Genomic DNA, 20,760 nt, shown 5'->3' with positions numbered 1-20,760 from the left:
AAATAAGTTTCGGCGGCAACTTGTACTTTGATTATTTTTTTAAGCTTCCAAACATGCATTCGTCAAACAAAGAGCGAAATGTTGTATATTATATTTGTTACTTTGTTCCAATCTCCATTCCATTTGTTTGTTTTGTCAGATTACGGCTGCCAGGGCTTCTGCGCCCTCGCAACCTGCTTTAGAGGCTCCCTGATAGTATGTCGGGCTGTGGCCATAATCTACTCGTGCTCATGCTGAGGCTACTGCTGACACTCCCAAAGCAGAGGGGTTGATGCAGGTAAACACATAGGTATTTAGAGGCGCAGGTGAGGTTTCTAATGGAGAACGACGACTATTATCACTATTTATTGTACTCCTTGGTTTCATCATTTTCTTGAGTGTTTATCTAGTGGAATCGCCAAATCGGAATAAAAGTGTCTCTAGCAGTGTAACGTGCTGGTAGAGTGGTTAGTTTAATTTCGTAAAGTTTTTATATCTGGGTATTGGACTACTCATGTTTTGACTGATGATTTGAGAATTGGTGATTGGTTTAGACTTATGTAGGTACTAATCCGGTGTAAATAAGAGCAGAATGGATTCCTTGTGAGTCAAAACGTGATTTGCTTTATATCCATCTCCAACTTTAGTGATGGTTGGTGAGAAGTGCATGGATCGCTATCTGTCAATATTTCTACTGCAACCCAAGAATATTTCGTCGCTAAATAAACAGTAACAACGGAGTAAGGACAGCGTGCTAATTGATGTTTCTTTTTTGTTGCATTCCGTGTAACTTTATGTCCAGAAAAGATTTTAGCTCGCATAGTAGGAATTTTGTTATAATCGGGTCTCGTAGCCAACGCATTGTCCCAAACTTTTTATTTTAGTGCCAGATCATCGGCTCGTGTGTATTTTTGTATTGACTTATATTTAAACCTACGGTCCTCAGGACCCTTCAAAGCCAAAAATATATCAATAAAAACGCATCGGTTAAAATGCAAACGAATATGTACAACAGTTTCCTCACAATCTTCATTAAAAATCATCACCACCTATCCCACAGTCATTTTCTGCTGTTTAATCATACAAACTCAAACATCTGAAGTACATTCTATAAATGAACAAGAACTAGGCACGTGGAACGATCAGAGATAAGCCGTTCATCTAAATATAGAAACCCATACACAAAAAAGATGATCATTATCAAACCAACTCAGCACAAGGGCTTAACTTCTAGGTTGCATTTTCAAGAATGGTTGCAGCACGGGAATTCCCAAAAACTGACAAGGATGAATAGCGCGGATAGAGACCTTATCATATTCGGGTCCGTTCTCTTTCCGATCTGCTGCTGCTGGGTTTCTTTTCGCCGTTTCCTTTGGCTCTAGGTGGAGTACAAGGTTGTCCCCAGCGCGAGTTCTGAATGGAATGTGGTTCAGGATCATATTTATGTGAAGCGAGATATGTCAGAGCTGTAACAACGTCCACGATCATGGGTCGTAAATTAGGTTGCTCCTGAACACACATTGCTGCAACGGCAAGAGCTTGGTACAGTCCCCTAGCTGGATACTGACCTTGGAGCGCTGGATCAGCTATCTGTGAGAATTTTCTCCTATCCTTGAATAGAGGTCTCGCCTGGTAAAAACAAGAGTATGTAAAAGTCAAAGCATTAACAATCATGGAATTTTTCTTAAACTAGTTTATAAAAAAATCTCTCGTCAAAATGTCAGAAATTAAAATAAAAAATTGTATCGTGTGGTTGGTACAATCAACTCAACTCAGCTCGAAAAATCCAGTACCCGGACTCTGATCAGCAGTGAAATTTGAGCTTGAGCACAAATCGAAATTAATATCAGTTACTCAATTCCAAAAAGTGTGAACTTTATCCAATCATCAATCGAATTCGAGTATAATGTTCATTGATGCAATGACTAAAATGCCGTTAGGCCTTTATAAATACATAACCCAGAGTAAAATGTACTAGAGCGGAGCTTCAAGGCTTCATTTGGGAGTAGTGATTTGAAGAGAAAGAAGGGAAAGGAAAGGGAATTTAAAAAATCTGGTTGTTTGGGAGATTTTAATGGAAGGAAAAGAAGGGAAAACTTGTTAGAGTGTTAGGACAAAAGTTTCCTTCCTAATGTGGGAGGAAATGGAAGGAAACTTAAAAATCTCCCTTCCTTTTCTCCACCCTTCTTTTCTGTTCTCTTCTCTCCCTTTTTCTCTCCCAACTTCCAAACTAAGCTTAAACGAGCTCACAAGTGACTAGAGTTTCTTGCACCTCTGAATCTGTTAAAATGGGAACTCACCCATGCAACCAGATTGTGTTCTCCACCAGTTTTTGAATTGTCAACAGCTTTCCTGCCTGAAATAATCTCAAGAAGAACTACACCAAAGCTATAGACGTCTGATTTCAGAGTCAGCTGTCCGGTCATCGCATACTCAGGTGCACAGTAGCCATACGTACCCATAACCCTTGTGGATACATGTGTGTTATCCCCAACCGGGCCAAGCTTGGCTAACCCAAAGTCGGATAGCTTCGGATGATACCCTTCACCAAGCAATATATTTGAGCATTTTAAGTCACGGTATATAACAGGAGGGCTAGCTTTGTTATGTAAATACTCCAACCCTTTTGCTGCTCCAGCTGCTATTCTCATCCTTGTGTTCCAATCAAGCTGTTTCCTACCCGGTACTGGATCTGTATAACAAAATTTGCAAGACCCAACGTTTTATAACATCATTTTAGGTATAAAGTATTATTAAAATAACATTAATTATGTAACAGACCATTTAGATGTTCATCCAAAGATCCAAGAGGCATGTATTCATAAACCAGAAGCCTCTGGTCTCCATCAGCACAGTAGCCAATTAAATTTACGAGGTTCGGGTGATCTAATAAGCTTAGCATCAAAACCTCGACTAGAAACTCTCTGTTTCCCTGAAGCCCATTTCGATCAAGCTGCTTGATTGCAACAACCTAAAATGAACGTTACAAGTTTTTTAAAAAACATGCTAGTTCTCAATGGGTAAAAACTAAAAACCCAACGCACAAAAGCAAAAGAGAAAAAGGCTTCACTTTAGTAGACAATGAGATTGGTTATCTAATCCACATACTTGATTCGAGCTTTCCAGCTGTCCTTTGTACACTCTACCAAATCCTCCCTCCCCAAGAAGACACTCACCACGAAAATTTCTGGTGGCAGCTGCCATTTCACGGAAAGTGAAAATCTTGGCCGCAATTTTATTGGACGATCCATCTTTCAGGGCATCGTCAAATATACCTGAACACAAATGACATATTATAGACTAACAGAATAATTACCGAAGTTTAAGAAGACAGGAGATATTTCTTCCTTATACCAATAGGGAGAAGAATACAGAAAATCTCACCAAACCAACTATAGCATTCACTGTTAAAATGGATTAGAAGGACTAATTCCCTATGGATAATACAGAAATGTCATACATCAAATAGTAAACTATTTGTAAATATGAGGCGAATACAATGAGAATCCGTCCCCTGATATGACAATTTGCAAGCTAAACATTCAAAACTCCTTGAAAGTTCATCCAATTGAAAATCTCATCAAAAAGATACTACGACGCCATCTATGCCTCTCGCAGAAGGGCAGCCCAGAAAACAAATGGCATGAATTTGCATCCCTTTGTTCTTTCTGTGTAAAAATCTTTTTATTAAAAGCATGAATCACTGGAATCTAAGTCAAATCCTTAGCTCAAACCAAAAAGACTTGTACCAAATCATGTTTGTTCATATTACAACTAAGCAATCATAAAAACGAAACCTCTAATTCACAATAGAGATCTGAAAACCAACAAAGCACAAAATTTCAACTCACTCGGGCTCATTCAAGCATAGGACCAAAAGGTAAGGGCATAAACCCACAAAGGAATCAAACTTTTTAAGATATTTAAAGAAATACAGCATCTTTATTCAAGAACCCTTAGAACATCATTAATCAAACACATAAACAAATAACGAGAAACAGAGACCTGCTCTATACAAAGAAATTTCTACTTCCAAAAAAGAATCAATCCCTTTAAATGAAGTGAGAAATTATTGAAGCAAAAAATAAAATGGAAACTACACCTGAAGCGGGTCGGATTGGATCAAGAGACTGATTCTTCTTCCTCTTCTTCTTCTTTGAGTCCGACTTTGATTGTCCTGCGCAGGGAAACCATCCCATTTGCTCTCTCTCTCCTCTCGCTCACACACACACACGAGCGCACACAGCTGGAGAGAGAAGAAGGTTTGATTAATCAATTCTCTGAATGTCGATGATAAGAGGAAACGAGAATATTCACAGTGCAAATTATTTTCAAGTTTATAAAATTAATTTCATGAATTTTATTTTATATCTATACTTCTATATTATTTTATTAAATTTGAGACAATTAAAATAACTAACTTATTACAATATAGTACATCATTATCTCTTATAATTATATTTTGATTTTTATTTAAATATAAATCAAATGAATTATAAAAGCACACAACGCGCGTTAGACTAGTTACACTGATATTTGAGGTCATCTCAAGTTCTTTAACTTTTTTTTCTTTTTTTATTATAAAGTATTTTGACTAAACCTCCAATAATAGAGAGTGAATTATAAACATAAAAACAACTAGAAATTTTTACACAGGATAAATCGTTCTAAAATCTAAACATTCAGACTAGTTGAATTTAAGTTGCATTTGAATTGATATATTTCAAATATATTTATTTTGTTTATAGAGATAAAACTATAAATTTTACATTCATATTTTCATGTTATATAATAGTTAATGTTAATTAATATGAATTTCATATTCAACCAATATATTAAAATATATTCTACTCTTATTTAACTCATGAATGTTTGGAGTATCTTGTATTTGGACTACTTTTGATGTGTGAAATTTATTTACTGATAAAAAATAAAAATTTAATATTTGATTTATTATTTTATTATTAATAATAAAATTATAATCAAAATTCATTCACAAATATAACATAATAATAATTGAGTTAAGCCTTCATTCGTGGGTTAGTGAATTGGTTTTCTGTCTCAAATTTTAAATAATTTTCATTTTAATGTATAAAACTATTTATTCTTTAAAAAAATACCCTTTTGATTTTATATATAAAGTTCGAGAATTTATTGAAGAGCTCGAATTTGTTATTTGAGTGCATTAGTATGTTTATATAAACTTTGTAAACCAAAATTGAACTCGTGAGCTAGCTAGCTTGCTAACCATGTTTATGCCTACGAATTTGATCTTGAGCTTCAATTTTTTTATTCTAGTTTTTTCAACAAAAAATCTTATTTCGCTGCTCGCTACCGAAACAATGCTTTATGCTTTATATCTATAGGCGAAAACTTATGTGAGATGATATCACGGATCGTATTTTGTGAGACAGATCTCTTGTTTGGATCATCCATTAATTTTTTTTACTTTTTATTGTGAATATCAGTAGGGTTGACCGGTCACAGAGTCTCACAAGAAACCTACTCTTATCTATATGTCTAGTCAATTGATGAGCGCCTCTTGTCTCATGCTCCTCCCCTAATATATATATCATCATATATTCAAGAATCCATTTGTTTATATTCAGCATTTAGCATCCTCGGTCCGAGAAATACATTGGTGGAATTGGGTTGGAACGACAAGCAGCGTTAGATTCAGGGACATTTATATCTTTTATTCTTTCAACCAAACTATCTATTTATGAAACAATCAACTATCTATCAAAAGAACGATTTTGAAACGATAAGCGACTAGACTCAGAGATTCTCGGACCAGCTACTGATCATCTCCTTGATAAACTATTGATTCACCAACTAGCTAATCAGACGTAAGCCCCTCCTCAAGCTCCACAAACTGTTGAAGACAACTCTAGAGTGGGTCCAAGACGAACTACTGTAGAAAAAATATTTAAATTCTAATCACAAACAAAAAATTTTATATGAGAAAAAAACTACCCAACAGTAAAATGTTACACCATCGTATTACTAATATTAATTTATTATTTGTGTAATTTATGTAGATGTCGGATTTTAACTTTAAATTATGGCTATATTAGGTCTTGTTTTTTTTTTTTTTTACAATCATACATTTTCCCATTAAATTCAAATTCTTCTATTTTCTCCAAAAAAAATAGATAATTAATTATATTATTACAAATCGATTTAATTTATAATCCAAAATGCTTTGATTAGTACAGTAGATATTCTCCCCTAGGATAAATATCATAGATATATACATGTATATATCTATGCTATTTTTTTAACAATTATTTTTTAAAAAAGCTTCAAATACATTGAAATTAAATCCAAACATATCATAACTTTTCGTGAATTTCAATTTTTTAAAAATCAAATTATTACTTTTTGAATAGTAAATATTTTTTAAAAGTATGACATTGAATTGCGACTTGTAGAACCAATTCAAGTTAAGTATAATTTAATTTGCAGTAATTATAAATTGCAGTCTATTAAACGTTGGAGATGCTAATCATGTCATATGTCATCTCATCCTAGTCGCTTTGTCAGCAATTATTATTTGTTCTAAATGCATACGATAGAAATATATGGATGGGAAAACATTATCATAATCGATTTTTTCATGTACATGGCCAATTACTGTAATTAACAATATCTTCTCACTAATTATATTTTTTTAATAATTATAAAAATCCAGACATGTGATGATGTTGATCTTGATATCAACAGTAGAATAAAAAATTTAGTGTTTTATATTAGTATTTTTAGCAGATCTTTGTGATACGGTCTCACGAATCTTTATATGTGAGACGTGTCAATTTTACTCATATTTACAATAAAAAGTAATAATCTTAGCACAAAAAGTAATACTTTTTCATGGATGATCTAAATAAGATATCCGTCTCACAAAATAAGAGCATGTGAGACCGTCTCACACAAGTTTTTGTCCAATATCTTTCGTATCAATCATTATGCCAACATATATAATTATTACACTTCAATTCATATATATATAATATTAAAAGTTACATATATACGTATATTATATTATTATTATGTATCATATCTTTGAAATCATTAATTTTGTTTCCTAAAAGATTTATCCAAAAACATTTGTTTATGTATTAACTATTATCCTTATTTAATGAAATAAACGCGGGACACTCTGTACCAAAATTAAACATATACACACATAATGTGCCAAGATGTACTATTTATTCATGAAAAGAAAAGTTCTTACGAGGACTTCACCGATATTTTTTAATAAAATAAACTTTATCAAACTGCAAAAATTCGCGATGCATAAATTGATACAAAACAAATACTAAAAAGCAAAACAAAATTAGCTGTATTTTTTAAAAAAAATTAAAATGTAAGAGTTATTCAATCAAAATAAACAAATAAAATAATTCCATAATATAGCATTAAATATAATTTTATATTAAGATCGGTTTGAGTCTTTTTAAAAATTCTTCAAGGTTGGGTTAGCATTTTATAAAGTTATTTTTGATCTTAAACAATCAGTCACATAACTTTTAAATCAAAGTGCAGAGAACTTATACGACCAATGTTTTGGTCAAACTGATATACAGAACATGAAACATATAAAAGTGGGTATGTCAAAGCTAAATATATATATATATATGTATATATATATATCTAACATACATATAAATATATGACTTCTAATTGTGAATTTTCCAATATACCCTTATTCATTTAATGTAGCAAATTAAATCAATAATTTTTTTTGATGGATTCTTTTATAATTTATTGTATATCTTAAATGCCTTTGGATATTAATACATATTGAATTTATCAATTTACCCATAATTTTTCTTTGTTGCTAACTAAAATTTGTTACTAAAATTAGTGTATTTCTTAATATTCATATCTTATCTTTTTTTTTATTTTATAAATTGATTTAAGTAATAATTAAATAAATAGTTACTCAATAATTTAGTGATTTCATTTATGATTCATTATGTAGTACGATAATATTTTAGATAATAATGTTTTTAAAATTAAAGTTTCTATTATTATATATTTTGTTATCAATTTTCAATTGCGTTCTAAACATAATACAAAGTTTGGTTATATTAGCATTATTCTATTACGAAATCATCGTATATAATATATTGATTTGTTATCTTGTTTAATTGTTCTTTTCAACATATTAATTAATTTCTAACGGTATATGATGAAATTACATACATAATTTTTTTTCTCTTTTATACATATTAATTAATTTATCATTATATATTACTATGATTGCTACTTAATGAAGCATAAGTGATGACATAGAGTGCTCACCCTAACAATTAATATTTGTGTTTAAATTATTATTAGTAATTAAAACTACTTTGTGCTCGATGAAATTAATGAAGCATAGGTGATGACATAGAGTGCTCACCCTAACAATTAATATTTGTGTTTAAATTATTATTAGTAATTAAAACTACTTTGTGTTCGATGAAATTATTTGATTAGTGAGAATAAATCTGATTTAGAAAAATGATTTCTAAAATGTAAAAGAACAACTATATCATATTTGTTAGGTGCAATAATTTTTTATGTAAGGTATAACAATCCAAATGTGACGTTTGAGTTGTTTTACGATTTTAAAATATTTTATTTAATGTTGCATCGGTACCCCCGTTATAACTTTTGGTAAAGCGGCAAATGCATGATCTTACAATTGGTATATATAAGAGTCAAAGTCATGAGATCGATTATCATAGATTGCAATTAGTGTGATTATTGATATTGTTGGAGTGCAATAATTGTCCTTGTTGGATACATCGATCGAACCATGACGATTGAACTAATATACCGTTTAAAATATTTGAGTCGATGTGTAATATCTATTTTATAAAAGGAAAAAGTTAAACAAAATTTGCAAGGAGTTAAAAGTTAGTAAAAACACAATTGATATTTAACTTAATAATAAGTTTAGGGGTTTTATTTTAACATAATTATGATAATTTAATTAATTAAGAGAATTTTATTTGACAATTACTATATGCACTCCATTTAAATACATTATGATTTTGGTTTTAGTAAAATTTACTATTTTCTTAATTTTATTTTTATTGTTTTTCATTGTGAATGATATTTGGATGAAAAATATCTTTGTTAATTTGAGAGAGCTGTCATTATATTATAATCATGCAAATTGAAAAATGTTATATAAATAAGTGAATATATTTGATTTATCGTCATAGTGTATTTTTATTTATTGTGTTTTGATATATTTAGATTAATAAATACTAATAAACAAGATGTAATTCAAACGATTTTAAAAATTATCTAAATCTCGTTATTATATTTTTCATTATTAATCACCCACCCACGTGCGATGCACGTGATCATTCCTAGTATATATATATATATATATATATATATATATATGAATACACAAATTTATTTGTGGAAGTTTAGCAACCAAATATTCTATGTCTCTCATTTGTTCCCGAAATGTTCTACTACAAAAATTTGATTTGTACGAACATAATGTAAAAATTCACTTCAACTGAAGTCACACTCTCAATTAGAACTCCGATCCTCATTAATCAAGACGACAAGCCCTAACTGATTGCCTACTAGTCAGCAAGATGACAAACTTGGTGATCCTTTACTGATCAAACATATGAAAAACTTGATGATCAACCCTAACCTTTTCGTCATTTTTCTTCATCTTGTAAGTAAAAATCGGTCTTGAAGATTCACTCCAGGTGCAGCAACAAGTTACTGCAAGGCAAACACATTGATCCTTACAGATTTGATGAACAGATATGTCAGTGAACGTGAGCATCCATATTCGGATACATCTATGTTTAGTGAGTGTGAGCATCCATATTCAGATAATGGACATCCATGATGATTCAATAATGGTGCATTAATACAGATGAATCTTTTTTTATAGTTGTTGATCATTTTCTCTAATTTTTCTTAGATATTTCTCCATTTTATAGACGTAGTTCCGTCAGTTAAAAGTTTTTGTCATTTTTCATTGATTGTAGACGCATTAAATGATATTGTCTTTAGTTTTCAATGACTATATTGATTTTATGAAGTTCATCAACTTTGTCTGGTTTGAGCAGGTTGCTTTGAACCAATGATTTGTCCATGATGATTCTTGATTCATTATTTCTTTGTGTACATCAAAACATAATATCTATCTATTTACTATTTAAGAACATTATAATCTAAACATACAACTTGTGCTCTAATATATTGGTTATTACATATTTCTTAAAGTTTCTCATCTAATTAAAGAAGAGCTCCTCCAACTACATACGTTCAAAATTCAAAAAAATAAAAAATAAAAAAGAGTATAACTTTATAAATTATAATATTAACTTATCTATATTATATCTATACTATATATGCTATATTATTAAGTGTGAGGACATGATAATAACTAACTAGAGAGGACACAATTTTTTCTTTCAATTTTACCTTATATGATATTAATATTACACTTTTGTTTTTTGTTTTTTTTTTCAATTTCAACACACAATCTTCCAATTTTACCCTTATATGATAATAATATTACACTTTTGTTTTTTTTTTTCAATTTCAACACACACTTTTATTTTTATTTTTTTTTCAACAATTCAAATATCAATTTAGTCCCTCCATAATTTGTCAAATTTCAATTTAGTCCATCGATAATGATAAAAAAGATTGTACACACACGCATAGCGTGTGCAGAGTAACTAGTTATTGTTAATATTATGAACTTTAAGAATCCTTTCACCGTATTAGTTTTTGTGATAGAGTTAAGGTCCGGTCCATAATCTTAACAACTACATTAAAAACGACTTCACATTTTAATCACAGAAATAGCAAGTTGTGTGCACACATGACTATCATATCTTGTATTTTTATGCTAAATCTAATTATTCATTTTATATTATATATTTAATACCTTTGGTTCCATAGGAAAAATCTTTATCCAAATCAACTTAAGATTTAACATAAAATCTTGGGGGGTATTTATTATTATGATGATTGACAAATTTTACGTACAACTTGACTTATATATTAGTGCGTGGCCTGGCCCGAGTTCGAAGAAGTTAAATAGTTGCTCACCATTCCACATTTTCGCGTGAAATGCCCGCCATTCGAATTCAATCCGCATCGATCATTCTGTTGCAAGGAAATGAGTGACGCACTATCGATCATCGCTTCCCCTGCCGTCTTTTCTCCCTCCGCCACTCCTCCGCTCGACAAAGCCCGGAGACTCCACCGCCGGAGCTCAAGCAAGTCACTGCCGAATCCTAATTCCAAGTCTAAACCCCAATACACTTCCATTCCTCCACTGCTCTCTTCTTCTCGACGGGACAAACGCCAAAGTCTTGTGTACTACGCTGAGCTGGCCTCGAAGCTCGCCGAGGATGGGAGGTTTGAGGATTTTCTTATGGTCTCTGAGAGCATGGTAGCTTCAGGCGTGAAAGCGTCGGAATTTTCGGCCTTGTTGGACGCTAAGAGTGTCGCGAGAGGGGTTGCGAGGATGATTCGAGAGCGGAAGTTCGATATTGTTGTTGAACTGGTGTTTAATGGCATTCGAAAGCTTGATATTGAGCCTGTACAGCTGTTTGATGGAATCGCAGTGGATGCAATCAGAGGGGAGTGTAGACGAATGTTGAAATGCGGTGAAGTAGATCAAATTGTGGACTTGATGGTAATTCTTCATGGTAAGACCTTAATGGTGCTAGATGAAACCATGTCTGAATGAATTTTTAACCTATTTGTTTTGCAATTTGAGCAGGCCTTAGTCGGGGATATGCTTATGATAAAGCATTAAAAGCCTACTGATGATTCAGGGTTTATTTTTGTTCGTCTTTATTTTTGTGGTCAAATTTACTAATTGATTGGATCATTATTCAATATTATGAGCTGTTTGTTTGTGCTGTAAAGTTTCTGCTGCGATCAGAATGAATTGTATATAGTTGCGAGTAGAATGCAAAACGAATGGTTAAAACCTTAATCCATTTTGGCCGCACGAATATGTTTGTGAAATCGATAACCGAATCATTTGGGTAACATCTAATGAATGCATGTTTCATGGTTTCAGGATTTCAATTTCCAATTCAAAAATTGGCAGAGCCTTCTCATATCATAAACCTTTGTATCAAAAAGAGGAACCCTATGACAGCCATAAGGTTGTTGGTTTTCAGTGCATTTTTGCTTTCTGTTTCCTTGATTTAGGCTTTTGGAGCTGAATAACAAAAAATGAAAATGTTACCACAAGTGATAGTTGAATTACTTGTGACTTTCAAAGCTGTCTTCCTTTAATGACTCTATCCTAATCTGAAGTGTTTGTATGTCCATGTTTCTGCTTAACCTGCTAAGGGGCTCAATTTTGCTATCATTTTTTGCTCTATTCGGTTATCACTACGTTATCTTGCAGTATTATCACTCTTTATTGGATGTTGTATATCTAATTTGGTATTGCTAATCTTAGTCAGCATTGACATGAAGAAACTGTTGATCAAACAGATTAGTCTTATTATTGCTTTTTTTTGGTGTGAACCATCTATAATTGCTTCTGCGATTACATGTTCATATCTTGGTGTGATCTCTGTTTTAAAGCTTCGATGTTGCTTCTGCAGGTATGCACAGATTTGCCCTCATATGGAAATTCTATTTTGCACTGTAATTCTTGAATTTGGAAAGAAAGGGGATTTGATGTCTGCTCTGAGAGCCTTTGAAGCTTCCAAGCAGAACTTGAATTGTATTAGTATGCATGCCTACCGGACAATAATAGATGTGTGTGGTCTTTGCGGTGACTACTTGAAGTCAAGGACCATTTTTGAGGTACTTGTGATAAATTCTACTCGACATATGCTCAGCTCTTTTTTATTAAACCATGTTTTTGCCTTTATGCATCACTTGTTGTTTTTGAGATGTTATTACCTCTATGTTTCTTTCCCTTTCCTCACCTTCTGGACATGCTTATCACCTACAATCAATGAGTAGTTCTGAACCTATGCCATTTTGTAAATTTTGCAAAGTAGAGGTGATAACTTGTAAACACCAAAAACAACACAAAAAAATTCAATAGAACTCTAATATTCTATTGGGTGGCATATTCAAGGCACTTGTAAAGAATCTGGTTTGAAACTAACTGAGAACAATTATCGGAGACTCCATTCGCCAGTGTACTTGGTTTTCTTTATATAATGTTTTATGGATGTTAGTGGATGAATGCCTGCTGCCATAACATCTGAAATTGTCACAGGAGTTGCTTGCCAGCAAGGTCACCCCAAATACATATGTCTTTAACAGTCTCATGAATGTGAATGCCGGTGATTTGCATTACACAATGAATGTATACAAGCAGATGAGGGTAAGGTTCTCTTAAACTCTCTCATCCCCGCCTCCCACGAGCTTCCCCAGTTCTATGTATTGATTCATGCCTCACTTTTAAAATTTATTTAGCGCATGTAATGGGTGAAATACTATATCAGAATATTTACTTAGGTGTTTTATCCAGAAACTTGGGGTGACTGCTGACATTGCATCTCACAACATCCTTTTGAAATCATGCTGCCTTGCTGCAAGAGTTGAACTTGCCCAGGACATTTATAAGGGCATACGAGATTTGGAGTCAAAAGGAGCGCTGAAACTGGATGTTTTCACATATAGCACAATGATAAAGGTGTAAGGTTGTTTACATTGGCTATTTTGTGGACTAAGTTGGAGTCTTGATTCCTGTCAGTTATTTGGCTGGTCAATATCACAACTAAAAAGTTTCGACTTTATTGTATCATGCACAACGCTTGTGATATGTTCTCTCTTTTTTTTATTTAAAGGTTCAAAATGGGAACAGTACCTATTTTTTGCCCTTGTATGCATTAGCCTAATGTTGCAAATTAAATAGCTCTTGAAATAATATTTGGGATGCGTATTCAAATATTCTGCATCATTTATATATTCTTTTGTGCTGCGTTCCAGTGTGTATTCTCTGGTCTGAAAATAATACTTTTGAGAATGTTAAAGTCATTCTACCCTTCCATCAACTTTCAGATCTTTGCAGATGCCAAAATGTGGAAACTGGCTTTAGAAATCAAAGAAGATATGACTGCATCTGATGTCATTCCGAACACGGTTACATGGTCATCGTTGATCAATGCGTGTGCAAATGCAGGTCTGGTCGAGCAAACAGTTAAGTTATTTGAAGAGATGCTTCTAGCTGGTGGTCAACCAAATTCACAATGTATCAATATTCTTCTTCATGCCTGCGTTGAAGCTTGCCAATTTGATAGGGCCTTTCGGTTATTTCAATGCTGGAAAGAAAGAGGTTTTCATCAAATTACCACAGATCATAACCAATATAATGCAGAGGAATTTCTAGCTATTGATCAAATGAAAAAGAGTTCCTCACCTTACAGGCACTTAACCGTTAAAGTTCCATTTAGGCCTACAACTTCGACCTATAATATCATGATGAAAGCCTGCGGCACTGATTATTACCGAGCCAAAGCTTTGATGGGTGAAATGAAAACTTTGGGCCTTTCTCCTAATAATATAAGCTGGTCGATCTTGATTGATATTTGTGGAGACTCAGGGAATGTTGCAACCGCAGCACAGGTAACCTATTCTAACCCATCATGTAAAAGATATGATCATGAAACCTGTTACCCTTAATTTCTGATACCTGTTGCTAGCATTATGAAATGCCATCAATTGACGGAAACTTTTTCCATTATATTATACGATTATTTGGTCCTGTGAGTTGCTTGCTAATAACATAATTCCCATGCAGTTGGTAAAAGTCTGACCATACTTTGTGATTATCACACTTGAGCGTAGGGTCTTAAAAGGCGTCTAAGCAGATAAAAGGTGGTTCCAGGTCATAGTTCGAACTAGGAAGAAATTCTCGAATCATTTAATCAAACACCATGCCTAGTGGATTCGATAGTTCCAGAATCTCATTTGTTGTTACCAATAACTTGAATGACCTCTTTAGAAAATTCAATGATGGCCTGCATGCTTTCATGTTTTGTGATAAGTTCTAGTTTCCAAAAGTATTTAGAATTTTTTACTCAGAAATTTTAAAACATTTGCTCTCTTCTTGCATAGCAGATCTTGAGTTCCATGCATGAAACTGGCATTCAACCTGATGTTGTTACATATACAACAGCTATTAAGGTTCAGAGATCATTTAATCAAGTTTCTTTTGCATTCTTTTGCGGCTTTGAGGAGCGGAGCACAGAGTTGCTCAAATTTAATTGACACGATGTTTGTTTCTTTCTTTTTAATTACAGGTCTGTGTGAAACACAACAATCCGAAGCTTGCATTTTCACTATTTGCAGAAATGGAAAAATATCAAGTAAAACCGAATATGGTAAGGTGTTCAGTGTAATTGTTTTAATTTTTCCTCTTTTTCTTCTGTCACGATAGGTTAAAAAGTTCATCCAAATGGACTTCTATTTCATTTTTGTTAACATCAAACTTGTGATCACAGGTGACTTACAACACTATTCTTCGAGCTCGTAGTAGGTATGGTTCACTGCAGGAAGTACAACAATGCCTTGCTATATATCAGGATATGAGAAAAGCAGGGTATGTTAGATTTACTTTGTACGACCGCATATTAGTTGTGAATATTAGGATTAGTTTCGTATCAAAAAAAAAAAGTTGTGAATATTAGGACACAAACAATTTTATGCTGTAACTGAAAGGTGATACGAGTCCCTCTCAAACATAAAATAATCTCAAATTTCGTGTGCAATTTGTTTATTTCCACTACTACTACTGAATTAGTTGTGCATGGTGCAATATGCGGTGTCTATTATAATACGTTTGATGTAATATGCGGTGTCTATTATAATACGTTTGATGTATGAATAACTCTACAGATACAAATCGAACGACTACTATCTCAAGCAACTAATCGAGGAGTGGTGTGAAGGTGTAATACAGAATAGAACAATGGCGACTGACCAATGTTGTTCTCAGAGGACCGATTTTAGGCCTGAAAGTATACTACTCGAGAAAGTTGCAGAACACTTGCAAGAAAACAATGCTGATAGCCTTTCCATTGATCTTCGAAGTCTCACAAAGGTACAGCACGCACTTACCCATGGCCTTGAATATTGTGATCTGATGGAACTGCTTTACAAAGTCCAGTCACCTTTAAAACAAAATTGCATTAACAAACTTAGGACAATGGATATATTTTTTAGTCTCAGTTCATTTGGTATTGTTTGCTTTCATTTTCGAAAAATGAAACTAAGCATAGGATTACTTCATTTTCTTGGCCGAATATTTGACCAGATCATTTGCGATATATATCATTAGGTGGAAGCACGGATAGTCGTTCTGGCAGTTCTGAGGAAGATCAAAGAAAAGTACATTGCAGGTGACAGATTCGTCCTCCACATTTGAAATTTCAAACTCACACTAGCCACACCTAATCAACACACAAGAGATTCATATCCAGTGGATAGTATAACAGCTGTATTTAACATGCTGCCCTTTTTTTTGAAAGACTGTATACCCTTTATTTGGTTCTAGGAGATTCAGTGAAAGATGATGTCTTGATCATATTAGGAGCCCGAGAACTCTATGAAGATGAGAATGGAATTAGGGAAGCTGTGATTAGACTACTGCATTTCGACTTAAGGCTTCAGGTTCTTTCATCAGAGGTAAAATATCAAAATTTGAGATCAGAAATACATGAAGGTAGCAGTTTGCCACCAGCATCTAAATCTCCTAGCAGGAGACCAGTAGCTCTACAAAGGCTAAAGGTGACCAGGGAATCACTACAGCATTGGTTGCAAAGACGGCTCGATGCGGCAACAAATTAACCATTAACATACTCTAATGCAAAATAGGTAAGAACATCCCAAAATTTTACACATCATACTATTACCAGATCCTTTCAAAAATTATAGCATTATTCTTTATTTAACACTGCAAGTACAGAATATACTATTTACATGATCAGAAAATTCTCAAGCGCCTTGTAAACAACATACTTTCAAGATATCTTCTATATCTGGATCATCCCCTGCTTCTTTATCCTGTATAAATTAATCAAAAACATTATAAGACCAGGTGAATGTAAAATTGGTTGATATTACTTATTAGGATCATAATATCGAGGATATCCGGCTGAGTATCTGTAAAACTGTATCTACTCAGCAATCAACAGTCTCCAAGTTGAATATCGACTATGTTTCAAGAAAGTCACATACGATGAAAAGAGTAGGTGGCATACCTTGTGGATATATGAGATGTTATTTTTACCAGGACCAGCAACAATAATACCACCTTGCTGCCTGCAAATTAACAAAAATTAAAGGCTTGAATCTCTGCAAGAGAATGGCTTGAAGGGGAATTGCAAGGAAAATTATACAGAGACATCTGCCAACAAGTTAGTTTTGTGAGAGGTTTTCCTCCATCCCCCCTTTGAATTGTATATCGATCTATTTATATATATGTATTGATACACATACCAGCCACCCCTTGTCCTGGTATCCTTCTCAAAGGAGAGTGCCCAGTCCTGACGATACCCTTCCAAGTAGGCTTTTATTATTTTCAAACCCGCCTGCAAATAACAATTTTAAAAATGTTTGAGGCGAGAATCTTGTGCCAAGAATTAAAGACCACAAACAAGCAGCACAAATAACAAAATCTTGTAGAGCTAGTGAAATGTGGTGAGAACTCGTGTTGGAGATGTTACATTCAAACACAGTAATAGGAGTGTCACTGTACCCCAGAGCTAAATGTGGTAGAAACACCGGAGACGAAATTCATCGCCTTATACGATGAATAGCTAGGATCTGCATATACCTCTGTAGAAAACACATATAATTCCAAACTATTCAGTCCGTCCAGACTTTGAAGAAGTTTATAAAGTTGCACAAAAAAATCTTCTAATCATTTGGGGCATCTATTTTTCATGAAATGATGAAGACTGAGAAATAGTTTATGGTGAAAAGGAACAAATTTTAGGGAGAATTTTTTTAGCATAACGCGGCTCCAACAATGGAGCTAGAATTTTGAAAACTAGTTTGAATTCAAAATCAGACAAAAACTAACCTCCTTGGAACTTTGTTTGCTCAGAGAATGCTTTTGCCTGCAAGAGAACTTGTTACCAATGGAATAAATTATCCAAGTTAGGGATTAAACAAATTATGCAAATTGTGTGAAGTTGATAGTATTTTTGTGTTTGGAGGAAAATAAAATTGTTCAAATGCAATGGTGGACACAAAATCAAGAAATTTAGAGATTTCCCATATGTCACATAACTATGGCAATAATTAAGAGATTCTTAGAGGAGTCCGACACTTTATTATGATATTGTCCGTAACATCATGAAATACAATATATGTCCTAATCTAAAAGTTTTGGTAGTTATTATTCTCTCGAAAGAGAACACAAATCAAATAATGTTTAAACATGACTCTAAAGAAGTATCTCAGGATCTTTGAGAACTTGGTAAAAACAGGAAAAACGTTAATTCAAGTTCTATTGAAAAACTGGCGGTGCTGCTTCTGTCATGAACCCGAAAATTAGGAATGTAAATAAACCTGATCAACACTACCGGGTCCGATTAAGACTAGTGCCACGCCAGCTGCATCCAACTTATCCTATGAAATAAAAACAGAAATTTCATTCATCAAAATAACAGGCAGTGAAAATCATGATGGTGACTAAAATAATGTAGAATCATTTTTAATCAAGTGAAACCATCTGCAACTATCAGGGAATCAGCGTTCCAAAACCAAAGAGAGATTCTTCCGTTCGGCGTAAGTTACCTTCTCATTAGCAAGATAATCAGCCCTTTTTCGACAGAGTACACATCTGCAGTGGTAAATGTGAAAATCACATAAATTTTTCCCTTGCCATTTGAACAATCCACAAGCAAATGATCAAAGCAGAAATCTCCAGTATAGTCACCCAAAATGTCGAGCAAATGCAACAACAGCTTTCCTATCTCTCCACAAATCAGAAATGTGGATTTCCTTTCCATTCAAATCTAACACCACCACGTTGTCCAACTGGCTAGCGGTACCCTCGGCCGCCGAAGATGTTTCAGCACCTACAATCATAAAGAAGTCACTTCGACTTCGCAATGCATTTCATCATATTTCGCAAGCACTTATAAAATAGACAAGATTCTTGGGATGTTCTTCAACTTTGCAAACTTTAAACGCCTGAAAAAACATTTATCTTTCATGTGGTATAACTTATTTCGCTTTCCTGTCACGACATCACTCCCATTTAATCCTAATTCACAAAGATACTGGCTGTATGAAACGAGTTTGGCTGTATGAAGGAGTAAGATGAGCAGTCCCTGAGGCATTTCACTCGAGTTCTGAGCTCGAACTTACACATATACAGAGAGAAAACAAAGTAAATTCAATCTCACTTTTATATCAATGCAAAAATGACGATGACTTCATCGTCATCTTCTCCTCAATTTGATCCAAACTCCAGTATTCTGAGTTTCATTACTGCTATTTTATTCACAGTCAGCCCCAAACGTAAGTAACTTAGTGCAATGCATCGCTAACCGCACATGAATGGAGCGCGCAGGAAACTAGAACTTATCAGCCCCAGATCGGTAAATGATCAAATTGCCGTTCTTTTGTTGAGGCTGTCCGAAATTATGAATTTTTGTTTCATACTGGTACCCAGGAGGTCTGTTGGAAGCATAATTCTCGATCCTCAATAAGAATTGGTATAATTGGAATCCTTTTCATTTGACTTCGTCAATTTTAATATCACATATATCATATATGATTTATAAAATATTATCAAATTAGTTAATTCACAATTAGTTAATTCACTCAAAAGCAAACATATATTAGTCTGAAGAATTATCAAACTAGCTAACTCGCACATTCCCTGCTACCTTGCTTAGTTCTAAAGCGATCCAACAAGGAAAACTGAAACAAAATCTTACCCGTGGAGCCGGAGATGGCGGACCATGCATACGGCGAATTCTTGGTTTGGAGAGACCGGTGGAAACGCGAGCATGAGGGCGATGGCTTTTGGAATCTGCGGATAGATGTGGTTGGAATGTGTAATTTGCTGGCACTTACAGTGTTTTGTGTGATCATCCCGTCCGCTGTGGCTACTGGAAGAGCAAACGCCATTGGAGATTTGAGAAAACCAGAATTAGCTTTCTGTGGCTGGTGATTCTTGGAAACCAGAGTACGCGTCCCAAAATTCTCTGCGCATTTATATTTTGTTTTCTTTATATCTTTTGCGTGGGTCCAACTGTGGTGAGATGGAGCAGTTTATTTAATACTAGTCCATCTACACACGCGTTGCATACTTGTATAATATATTTTTTATAATTCATTTAATTTATATTTAAATGATGATCAAAATATAATTATAAGAAATAGCGAATAAATTAAAAAATAAAAGAATAAAAAAATTATCTCAGTGAGAATTGAACCTATAACCTAAACTCAAAGAAACAATGGCACATTGATTGTGTGTGTTTAAATTAATATTATGTGTTGAATTTATGTAATGTATTTTTAATTTTAAAGTATTTTTTTAGCGATGTTATTCTATATTTTTGTTTAATTATTTATAATTCTAATCAATATGAAAAAATAAAAAAAAGATTGAGTCTTAATGATATTCTCTTCTTTTTTATTTGATATTATAATACTTTGAATACATATTTACATTTTTTGCAATCAAATAACATTTGGATACCCATAATCAAATGCGAAAAAATTATATTTAAAAAATCCTTAATAAAAAGACAAATCGAGTTACATATTATATGGTTGCAAAAT

At 33.4% G+C, this 20,760-nt stretch overlaps 3 protein-coding genes across 3 annotated transcripts; 1 reads left to right on the top strand and 2 right to left on the bottom strand.

The window, feature by feature from the left end:
* Positions 1-946: 946 nt before the first annotated feature.
* On the bottom strand, positions 947-4,279 carry LOC142546348 (putative serine/threonine-protein kinase PBL7). Its single transcript, XM_075654021.1, has 5 exons — positions 4,082-4,279; positions 3,088-3,254; positions 2,761-2,950; positions 2,280-2,671; positions 947-1,608 (listed from the first exon to the last, which is right to left on the bottom strand). The coding sequence occupies exons 1-5, from the start codon at positions 4,176-4,178 to the stop codon at positions 1,291-1,293; spliced, it is 1,164 nt and encodes a 387-aa protein (XP_075510136.1). The 5' UTR covers positions 4,179-4,279; the 3' UTR covers positions 947-1,290.
* A 6,774-nt stretch (positions 4,280-11,053) lies between these two features.
* LOC142546345 (pentatricopeptide repeat-containing protein At5g02830, chloroplastic) lies at positions 11,054-16,800 on the top strand. The gene is made up of 12 exons (XM_075654018.1): positions 11,054-11,678; positions 12,059-12,146; positions 12,597-12,801; positions 13,226-13,333; positions 13,481-13,645; positions 14,014-14,577; positions 15,073-15,138; positions 15,255-15,335; positions 15,456-15,553; positions 15,850-16,054; positions 16,292-16,352; positions 16,508-16,800. The coding sequence occupies exons 1-12, from the start codon at positions 11,144-11,146 to the stop codon at positions 16,798-16,800; spliced, it is 2,469 nt and encodes an 822-aa protein (XP_075510133.1). The 5' UTR covers positions 11,054-11,143.
* Positions 16,788-20,188, bottom strand: LOC142546346 (thioredoxin-like protein AAED1, chloroplastic). Its single transcript, XM_075654019.1, has 9 exons — positions 19,908-20,188; positions 18,899-19,040; positions 18,757-18,802; positions 18,529-18,588; positions 18,038-18,074; positions 17,711-17,790; positions 17,452-17,543; positions 17,214-17,274; positions 16,788-17,016 (listed from the first exon to the last, which is right to left on the bottom strand). The coding sequence occupies exons 1-9, from the start codon at positions 20,098-20,100 to the stop codon at positions 16,948-16,950; spliced, it is 780 nt and encodes a 259-aa protein (XP_075510134.1). The 5' UTR covers positions 20,101-20,188; the 3' UTR covers positions 16,788-16,947.
* Positions 20,189-20,760: the final 572 nt, after the last annotated feature.

This window comes from Primulina tabacum, chromosome 5 (genome assembly GCF_025594145.1).
Source record: "Primulina tabacum isolate GXHZ01 chromosome 5, ASM2559414v2, whole genome shotgun sequence".
In the NCBI taxonomy this organism is placed as follows: domain Eukaryota; kingdom Viridiplantae; phylum Streptophyta; class Magnoliopsida; order Lamiales; family Gesneriaceae; genus Primulina; species Primulina tabacum.
Note: the sequence above shows the minus strand (reverse complement) of the source record. Positions and strands in the feature narration are given on the sequence as shown.